Below are 10,934 nucleotides of genomic sequence, written 5' to 3'. Positions count from 1 at the left end.
ACTGGGATCGAGCCCCACATCGGGCTCCCTGCTCAGCGGGAAGCCTGCTTCTCCCTCTCCCACTCCCCCTGCTTGTGTTCCCTCTCTCACTGTGTCTCTCTCTGTCAAATAAATAAATAAAATCTTGAAAAAAAAAAAAAAAAGAATAGCTAAAACATTTAAGAACCCTTACATCAGATCTTTAGTGATTCCGTGAATGCAGGATTGTGATATTGAGTTAGTTTTGGACTTCTAGCTTAATTTATTCCTGTGATAACTTTCTGAACATTTTTTTGATAAATGTCTGTTTTTAAACCCCTGGGATCCCTGATAAAATATTTTCTGGAAAGAAGCTTTAATTTGCTGTAGGCTTTCCTTGGTAGAATTTGAGTATTTTGATTTCATCCTAAATTTATGAGTTTAGCAGCACTTTAAATATTTCCCTCTGGTGGTTGTGGTGGTGGGTTGTTGTTATTTTGCCTTGAGATTTTGCCTTGTTTTTGTCTGAGAACCAAGTCACCTGCTTAGTTGAAATTAATATATTCTGAATTCAACTCAAACATTTACAAAAGCTATTACTGTATTAATATAGTCAGACATTTTAAGGTCTTAGAAAGGTATTTCTACTCAGGGATGCTATTTTCACTGGAGAACTTGTCATCAAACCATGATATCTGTAAAAAAAATGATATTATTTCAGTAACTTTAAAAAAGTGATTTATAAGGACAAGCTGATATTGTAATTATATTGTTGTATCAGTAAAAGAAAATAGATACTTATTAAGGTTTGGAGAAAATTAAGATCTGTTTCATGTGGTAGGTTTAGCATAGTGTGTTAACATAATTTTTTTCTTTTAAGGAGTAGTTTAGGAAATCCTCCCTTGGGACTTGTGATATAAAATTTGTAAGGGAAATTATTTTACTTCTATTCCTTTATAACCACAAACTTTATCTAGAAATGTGTCATATTAACTTCATTGAAGTTTACTCTTCTTCGATAAAGTTGGGCTTAACTAGTCATTTCTTTATGAGACTCTCCTTCAGGGCTTTCTGATGTAAAAATTTTTCTTAAAATATATTCCTTTTTATAACACTTTCTTTTTTTCTGGAAACATTTTTAATGAACTTGATGTTGATGTTTGCTATCTTGGATAAGGTTTTGCTAATTCAGGTCAACATGACAAACATTAATATTTAAGACTGGTTGTGTAAAAGTACCATGTTTGGTTCAGTGTGAGATACAAAGATGGAAGACATATGGCCCCTGCCCTGTACACATGTCCTTTGTCCCAGTGGGTCTATCATAGTTTGGAAGCTGGAGAATCAGAAAAAAAAAAAAAAAAATTATAGAGGGGCACCTGGTGGCTCAGTTGGTTAAGTGTCAGACTCTTGGTTTCAGCTCAGGTCATGATCTCAGGATCTTGAGATTGAGCCCCACGTCAGGCTCTGTGCTGAGCATGGAGCCTGCTTAAGATTCTCTCTCTTCTTCTCCTTCTGCCCCTCCCCCTCCAGCTCATGCACATGCTGTCTCTCAAAAATAATTATAGAAGTACTATGGAAAATTTAATTTCTTTTCTTTTGGAAAAGAAGGAAAGAATAGATGAGTATGAATGTAGTTTAGTTTGCTTAGGTTATTATTAATGCTTTAATCTTATGTATAATTATATACCAATTTGTATATGTTTTTCCTGAGTTATTTTAAATGAAAGTTTTCAAAATTCAAAAGGGCAACCTCTTTCACCTTAAGTTTCTAAAGGGTAATGTTGACTATAAGAAACTTAGTCCATTTTATTCAGAATATATCAATATTGATTCCTTTCATTGAAATTTTTTTTATTTTCCTTGACATGTGTTTTTTATATTTGCCTTTGAACCTAATAATTCCTTCTTGATTTCAAGCCAGGGATGAAGGGATGACTATTAATTTATATCAAATTCACATATCCAACTCTATGTCCTTACCTATTCCAAGAGTATAGAGTACTGCTGTCTAATAGAACTTTTGCAGTTATAGTTATTGAGCACTTAAAATGTAGCTATATGTTGCTGAGGAATTACTTTTTTAATTTTTATTTAATTTTAATAAATTTAACTTTAAATTGAAATAGCCCTATGTGGCTAGTAGCTACATATTAGTGCAGGCATAGACAATATTATATAAGTATTTATAGTAGCAGCTGTGGTGGTTAATAGTTAAAACTTTTACAGTGCTCACTAAGGTTCAGGTATTGCTTTAAACATTCTCTATGTATTTAGTTCTCTATGAGGCTTGTGCTGTTATATCTATTTTTTTTTTTTTTAAAGTAGACTCCATACCCAGCGCAGAGCCTAATGGGGGTCCTGAACTCACGAGCCTGAGATCAAGACCCGAGCTGAAATCAATAGGCAGACACTTAACCGACTGAGCCACCCCGGCACCCCTGTTATTTCCATTTTATTGACGAAAAACTGAATCCCAGGAAGATTAAATGAGTTATCTAAAGTCATATAAGCAGTAAGTGGCAGAGCTGGGATTTATATCTAGTTATCTGGCTTCTAATCTGTACTTCTAAACTACCAACAGAGCTTGCTGTGCATGGTTTTGATAGGTATGAATTTCAGTCACCACAGTTTGGTTAAATACACCTGTCCTCCAGCAACATGGTTCAGATTCCCATTATCGCAGTATATTTGTCATAATTGCATAAAGTACAAAAGTGCTTGCTAGTTGTTCAGTCCACAGATCACTCCATAAATAAGAGATGTGAGAGATGATCAGTGAGCAGTTACCTCTTTTTCTTCAGAATCTGTCTGTGACTGGTCACCATACATATATTCATGCACAGACAGCAAAGCATATAGTTGTGTGGACTCCTTGTCCCCCAGACATAAACTCATATGGCTTTTTATAGAAATGGATAATCAAAGAGGGGATTGACCCACAAAGATGAAAGTGCATTAAAAAAAAAGTGGTAACAGTGTAAGTGAAATTCAAATCTACCATGACTGGAGGAGTTACGGAAGCAGCAGCTGCCAGTAGGGATGTAGGCACTGCCGCTGTTCAAGAGACTTGAGCTGTGCCGCCAGAGGAGCTGGGTAAAGGTGAATTTATCAGTGGAAATGAGGAAAGTATGAAGAAAAGGATGAAAGCATCCTAGGGGAAGTGATGCTTCAAGGAGTGCTCAGAGACAATCAGTGACATTCAGAGTCAAAGGATAAATTTAGAAAGGAGTAAGGTAATTTATCAAAGTATAGAAAAGATGCTTGATACGTATGATAAATTTTATGATGAATAAAAGCAAGCAGTCTTGATAATTTTTTACAAAGAAATAGAACACTAGTATTTTCAGTGTTTCTAATGTTTTAAATCATCGTAGAGTACTAAGTAAATATTGGTTTTACTTTTTTTTTTCATTTTCTTACTCATTTATGACCAACAGTAAGCACGTTTTTAATGTTGCAACAAAAATTTTTAAAAGTCACAGAACAATCATAATTTTCCCATTAATTATTAAGATTGTTTATGTGGTTTCATCTTGCATAGCCATTTATGCGGTTCTGGACACTGTGCCAAAAGGGGCTTATTCTGTACTGCACCACCTCTCTAAGTAGAAGGAATACTGGATACTGATTCAGAGGCTTATTTTTAGTCCTTGCTCTGTAAGCGTTTATTGAGCACATGTTAGTTCCATCCCAGGGATATGAAGATAGTACTTACGAATTATTCCTAAGAGTTTATAGTCTAATGGAGAACACGGATAAGCAGTTGATTAAATTATGGTATGATAATTGTCTGCTCGTGGTAATCCTGGGGTACATCTGGAGTCTGCACAAGTTGTACCTCATTGAAAAGTGGAGTGAGAGAATCTCAGGAGAGGGTCATGTGAGCCTTCAAAGATGAGTAGTAAGTATCCAGGCAAGCAGAGGTTGGCATGTGGGCAGCCAAGTGGATACAGGTGTCCCAGACAGGGCAAGCCACATGAGGAGGAGGTCCCTGTCTTCAGGGAGGAGACCTCCTGCAGTCCAGGAACCAGGATCCAGTATGGTCATGTGCAGATGTCAGATGTGGGACTGCAAGGTAGATGGGGGTCTGCGCAGGATAAGCTTTCTATGTAGTGTAGTAGAATTTGTCTTTATCCTGAGGACTGTTGGTAAGCCATTGAAGGATTTTAAATAAAGAAGTGACATTATGAACTTTTTAAAGAATATTCTGCCATCCGCATAGAGAATTGATTAGGAGAGAGCTAGATTAGAGACAAGAAGAGGCATCAGAAAGAAGTGCACAGTTGTCATGTAAGAATGAAGTGCGAAGGACTTTTAACCAACACAGAGGTGATGAAGGTAGAGCAAATGGCAAGATGAGAGATGTTAAGGAGATGAGAAAGGCTACCAGTTTGCTGTGCGAAGGAGGAAGAAAAGTAGTAGTCAGTGATGACTTTCAGATTTCTGGCCTCAACTAGAGCAAGAAGGAACAGGTTTGGGGCATGAGGAGAAGAGTAAAGAGGTAAATATTCAGTTCGACTTATAACTTGTTGGGTTTGAGATTCCTGAGGGTTGTACCCATAAATATCTTTCTACCTCTTACTATATCCTAACTGTGTGTCACATTGAGCAGGTTGAATAACCTCTCTTTGTTTCAGTTGCTTGCACTATAAAATGGGGATAAGAATAGTGCCTGTTTTAGGGACATAAACAAGTTTAAGTGAATTAAGAATTAATACATATTTTTAGAATAATTAAGAAGAATTTAGAAGACTTACTAAGTTTTTAGAATAGCACCTAGCATAGAGTAAGCACTCCATATTGTATGTATGTGTAGTATGTCTTTACGCTACCCACCAAAGCTCCCCAAAACTCTTTTTAGGTTATAAGGGATCCATAGAGGCTAAAATGTTTTTTCTTCCTCCACGGCATCTTCATTCTTTCTCCTGTCTCACACTGAGGAAAATTTTTACAGCTCTTGTTGACCTGACTATGATAGTGGCAGCCCAGTGCCTGTAATATAGCGGCGTTGCTCTTGGTGCTTGCGGTGCATCTGTAACTGAGACTGTGATAGTCACAGTCCAGTGAGCTGGTGTTGTGACATCCCTCGGAGGAGAAACAACCAACTTTCAGGCCTGGAGTTGCCCAAGGCTGGATTGGTTCTGCAACCTGTAAGACCTAAGTCATGTTTTTCACTATCACGTCGCTCCGTTCGATTTGTTCTGTGAGTACACGCTGTTTGTTCCAGCCCCTGCCAGCTGCCTTAAAACCGGGTGTTCTCAATGTGAGAAGGTGGAGTGAAGATGTGGATGGATGGGTACATGGGGGAAATTGTTCCTGGGAGACATGGCAGATGTCTGACTGATGGTTTATCTGCAGTGTCACTTTGTGTGTGAACAACACCACTGAGTTTAGTGGTTTTGTTTTTCTTATTAGTTAGCCCTAGAGAATAAAGACATAAAATGCATTTTATGAGCTGTTGGTGATTTTTATCTGCTTAGTTTCACTGCTTTCATTTATTTTATTACTGATATAATTATCCAGTTATCAAAGAGTTATAAACTCCCAAAATTTTATTGTGAATGTGGCAAAATTCATAACACAATAACAATTTATGGATAGAAATTATTTATAAATTAAAATTATGATTTCATAGCATATCTCTCTATGTGCATATTTAAAAATTCTCCATATATACATTTCTGTATAAATAAGTTATAATTTTATAGTTTATAATTTCTTCCTATAAATTTTTCTCTATAAAATGTTTATTTTATTTAATGATAAGTGAATTTTCTACTCATACTTGTTTTCATACTTTCTAGAGGAGTTAAAATTATTAGTTGGTATTTCTTTCTTACCTTTAAAATACAGTGAGCAAAGTCTAATTTTGAACACTTAGACTTTTGACCCAAATTCTTTCATTGTGCAAAAAAAAAGTACTTGTGAATTTAACATCCACAGGCCACATATAAGTAATCAACCTTTTAGAAATATTTAGTGGCATTTATGTATCTTTTCATTTATGAAGCCTCAAATCACGAAGTTTATATTTTTAAATGATAAACAAATACTTAATTTTCTTTGCAGAAAAATGTTTTAACCCTAATCAGATTTCAGATACTTCATTTAGCTACCATTATGTAGTTTGGTGGGAAGAAGGGAATATATTTTTTCTCATCTTACAGAAATTTAGTATTCTGCATTTGAAAGCACGTGGTGAAAACAGCTATCTTGACAAAGTTTTTCTATTAGGCCTTTAAAATTTCAAGAAAATTTAAACATTATTTAGATAAAACAATTATGTTACAAAGACAACTTTTAACACGATCAGGCCACCCACAGTGTAGACTGGAGAATATGGCATGCAAGCCACCCAGTGAGACTGAGGTAACTTTTTCATCTTTGCTTAAAGTATAGTCAGTAGACCAGATAATGTAGAAACTTTTTATGAGCATCGATCAAACAGCCAAAAACAGTTACCCTTTTTCTCCCCTTTTCTTGTGGCTAATTAAAAATATTTCACAAGTTGAAAAAGTTAAACTGTACCCAGTAAATTTTGCTTTAGATAAAGCAATTCTTTCATTATAGTGATTTGTATAGTTTGAAGTCTTTTAGGTTAAAAAATATATATATGTATATAAAAAATATCCTGTTTGTGTATAAATTGAATTAGCTGATTTAAGAAGTATTCATTAACGATATGTTAAAATTTGTCATTTAAGTTGCTTATGTAATTATTTGTGCCTGCTGCATAAACAGATAACTTTACCAAGAAATAGAATTAGTTCTGAAATATTTCTTTTGAACAACTTTTCTGAAAGATAAATATTTTTCTTGTTTTATTACCATATAGTACAGATATTAAATCCAGAGAATTTAACTCGTGTAGTTGTGTGTGCCTGTGTGTATATGTGTGTTTTAACCTATTATCTGAACTAATGAAATAATCTAAGGACCCATAATTGCTATAAAATTTAGAAGAGTAGCTAAAATAAATGTAGGTTCAATTAGTGATTTTATTTGGTCCTGGTAGATATGGTTATTTTTAATCGGATACTATTTTTAACATATGAAAAGACTTAGTGGGCAAGGTGGAAATGTATTTTAGCAAACCCTAAAAGATCTCCAAAATAGCTAACTTTTAAAAAAGTCTGTTGAGTTTTAATGTAAAGCTATAATAGCAGCCTATCATTTTGTTTTATTTAAGCTTCTTTTGGTCTTTTTAAAATAGGAGCAAGTACTACCGCGGACACATTATTTCAAGAAGTATTGGGTCGAAAGGACAAGGCAGATTCCACTAGAAATGCACTCAATGTGCTTCAGCGATTTAAGTTTCTCTTCAACCTTCCTCTAAATATTGAAAGGAATATTCAAAAGGTAGAGTACATATTTATGTACCCATGGTTACGATGTCATAAATTTTAAAGAGTTACTGAGATTTTTTTTGATCTTAACCAAATGTGTTCATGATACTTTACTGACAGTCTCCAAAATGTTTCTTTATTTTAAAGGGTGATTATGATGTGGTTATTAATGATTATGAAAAGGCCAAGTCACTCTTTGGGAAAACGGAGGTGCAAGTTTTCAAAAAATGTAAGATTTGTTTATTACTTTAAGATCTACTACTTCTTTTTACAGGAAGAATGTAGAATGTATTCTGCAAAGAAATCATGTGCATTTTAGTTTTTGTTTATATGGTGCTCTTTTAAAAATGTAAAACAATTACTTCAAAAATAACATGGCTTTTCTTACCAAGATGTAGCGAAAATGAAAAACCATGGCTAGATAGGTTTAGGATAGGTTAGTCTTGGACATTCTTTGCCATTTGTTAACCATGATGCCATTAAAAAATCTTTTTTACTGGAAAGAATCAATTATGGATATTTTCTATAAAATTTGGCTATAGATGGAAACCTACATTTTAATCTTCTCTCTTCAGAAAAGCCATTTTTAGTGAATTCTAACCTTATTTTAAAGTAAACTAAACAACTTTTGAAATTATCTCGAGTGCAGGAGTTATAGAAAATAAGAAGAGCCTAAAATGTCCTGTGGTAATGCCTTATCAACTAGGAGAAATATCACAGGGCTCTAATAAATTCCTAAATGAAATCCATAAGGACTCAGTAAACTTAATTTTTTTGTTGTAGTAAATTTACATGCAATGAAATGCACAGACCTTACATATTATAGGTCAGTGAGTTTGACAAATGCACACACCCATGTAACCCACACCCTGGACAGAATGTTTTCGTCACTCCAGAAAGTTCCCTTGTGCCTCTTCTTAGTCAACCCCTGTCCCCCAAGGCAGTCACTGTTCTGCTTTCCATAATTTGATTTTAAGTTTCCATTCTGTAAATCTTTTATGTTCTTTCCTTTTTAAATAGATTATGCTGAAGTAGAAACACGGATTGAAGCTTTAAGAGAATTACTTCTGGCTAAATTGCTTGAGACACCATCGACTTTACATGACCAAAAACGTTATATAAGGTAAACCTTCTGCAAGAATTTTGATAAATCACATGTATCTGTATAGTACCAGATACATCATATAACCCTTAAAACTAATTTGGGGGAAATTAGGAGATTGATGAAATGGTGAGAGGGAAGACAAATAGCAGAAGTTTACGGATATATACTATAGGACACCGAAGTTCTTTTGTATACTAATACATTTGGGAGTACTCAGGGCAAGAAAATTCTGCTTATTTGGGGAAAGGGAAAGTAACCTCATTGCTTGGTCATTTCTTCCTCCTGCTCAATAATGGCTTACCTAACCTAGCAGGACAGTGTGGGTGTTGCACTCTGTGGGCACCCACAGGCCACAAGCTGGCAGGGGCTCCCTGTATGGTTTAGAGTACAACACTGTCATTCTGGGTGGGAAATTCTTCAGGCCACAAAAGTGGACCATAGCTCAATGGTGGAGAAAATTTTGAAAGGTTTTGGTATTGAAAAGAAAAAATAAAAAATAAATTTAAAAAATTGCAATAATGTAAAAAGTAATGGATACCACAGGGTATGATGAGAAGGCCTTAGAAGGAAGCAGTATAGCATAATGGAAACTAGGAAACTAGCTGTTCCCTTTGGGTGATTTGCATTCTCTTTTCAGTTTCTTCATCTGTGAAATGATACGATAACACAATCTGCATCTCGGGGTAGTTGCAAACATAATCAAGAATACATTTAAGGATTTAATATAGCTCCTGGCATATAAATAGTCAATAAATTACATATATATGATGTTTACACCAGGATTTGGAGACAAAGCATATAAGTTACAAGCTTTTTATATCTATGATTTAAAAATATTAACATTATTTTCTGCTGGCATATTTTGAACGTGGCTTTTATTCTCAGAATAAGCTGTAATTTTCCAAACTTAATGCCCTCTCTAATTAGTGAAGTTTATTAAATATTCAGTACTTATAAAATAATAGACTGTGTATATTTATGCATTTAGCTGTCATCACCATAGGACCATTGAAAATAATTTCCAGGTATGAAAAGAGGGTGTAGCCTGAAAGCTGCAGTGCTTGCCGTGGGGGAGGGGACAATGGTCCACACTCAGACCTGTGTTTTTGTGACTTAGGAGAGCAGTAGCAGCATGAGCCATTGTCATTGTCAGCACATTTGTGTCACCGAAGAGGAAAGGGACAAGAGGCTTTAGAACAGGAGTAGAGAGCACTAACATCGATTGCTGCCACTACTGGGAGTCTGTGGTATAGTCGGGCATCATCTTAGATGCGCTGTGTGTACCACTTCTGATCTTCACAGCTGCCTTGCAGGGACGTATGTCCGATACCTGTGACGTAGGTGAGGAAACTGAACCTCAGACTTCATTCTTGCTCAGTGCACATAGCTGGAAATAGGACTCATGTTTGTCTGCTCTCAAAGCCTATCTTTGCTTTTCTGTAAGCTGTCTCCATAGGAAAGAATGTATTTGGGGGATTTTTCTGACTTAGAATCGTGGAAATTTAAAGCTAGAAATAACCTACATGTTAGTTATCCATCTGCTTTTTCTTTTCTTTCTTTCTTTTTTTTTTTTTTTCAAACATACAAAGAAACAGAGTTCCAGGGAGGTTAATCCTCTTGTCCAGGGATACACAGCTGGTTAGCGTCTTGTTGTCTGTGTTCCACTGTGGTACTTAATTGTGCTTTGTATTTATTTACCTGTTTATATTTATGCTATTAAATTTACCAGTAGTAATAGGCTGATCCTTATTGAATGTATGATTTCTTTATTTAGTGAATTACCATTTATGTAGATAACAAATGTGTAGTTCTTATGACTAGTTAAAATGTTAAAAAAGATTTTTTGAATGACCTATTTAGGTGCCTTTGTCCTGTCATTTTAAGGGAAAAGAACAAGAATGTCAACAAGAATACAAGTAGTTTACTTATTTTGTAATCATTATTTTATTTTTGATGCTTTGAGAAGACACTGAGCAATTAATTTTATTATCCTTTTTAAATTAATTTTTGGTTATTAATAAGAAAAACAACATCACAACCAGGTCAGATATCTGTTGGACTTTGGAATCTATGACAGTAGGTACTATGAGCCCTACTCAAGTAGGGATGGAGACCGCCTCGCCATAAGCAAAGTATATCTTTATTGGTTCTCTTCCATAGTTGAAGTTATGCATGGTGTGATTGAAAATCAAATTACTACTGTATTGTTTCACTTTGGTTTACTGTCTTGTCTAACCTCAAACTTTTGATTATTTTCATTCTCCTTATTGTAGCTTTAGTGAGAGGTGAAGTTATGTTATATGCTTCTTTCCATATGAGTGTGATCCTATCCCTAGTAATTGTTAAAAATCATATCAGAATATGGCTTAAGAGTGTATAATGCTTAAATTTTAAAATATTGAGCATGTGCTCATCATAGCCATAATGAGCATTTCTTACATTTCCCCTCTAAAAAAGCTGTCAAATTTCTTTGATACATAGTTTTAGAAGAAATAGTAACATGTACCATATTTTAAACAAAA

General features: G+C 34.8%; 1 protein-coding gene across 4 annotated transcripts in view; it reads left to right on the top strand.

The window, feature by feature from the left end:
• The window catches only part of EXOC2 (exocyst complex component 2), a 260,110-nt gene that overhangs the window by 84,761 nt on the left and 164,415 nt on the right, over positions 1-10,934 (top strand). For all 4 annotated transcript variants that reach the window (XM_032424947.1, XM_032424944.1, XM_032424945.1 and 1 more), the window contains 3 exons: positions 7,175-7,320; positions 7,455-7,536; positions 8,328-8,430. In XM_032424947.1, the coding sequence (XP_032280838.1) occupies positions 7,175-7,320; positions 7,455-7,536; positions 8,328-8,430 (331 nt within the window). The remainder of the gene's footprint in view (positions 1-7,174; positions 7,321-7,454; positions 7,537-8,327; positions 8,431-10,934) is intronic.

Source organism: Phoca vitulina, unplaced genomic scaffold (assembly GCF_004348235.1).
Source record: "Phoca vitulina isolate PV1807 unplaced genomic scaffold, GSC_HSeal_1.0 scaffold31, whole genome shotgun sequence".
Taxonomy (NCBI): Eukaryota; Metazoa; Chordata; class Mammalia; order Carnivora; family Phocidae; genus Phoca; species Phoca vitulina.
The sequence above is the reverse complement of the archived record's forward strand: the minus strand, read 5'-3'. Positions and strand labels throughout refer to the sequence as shown.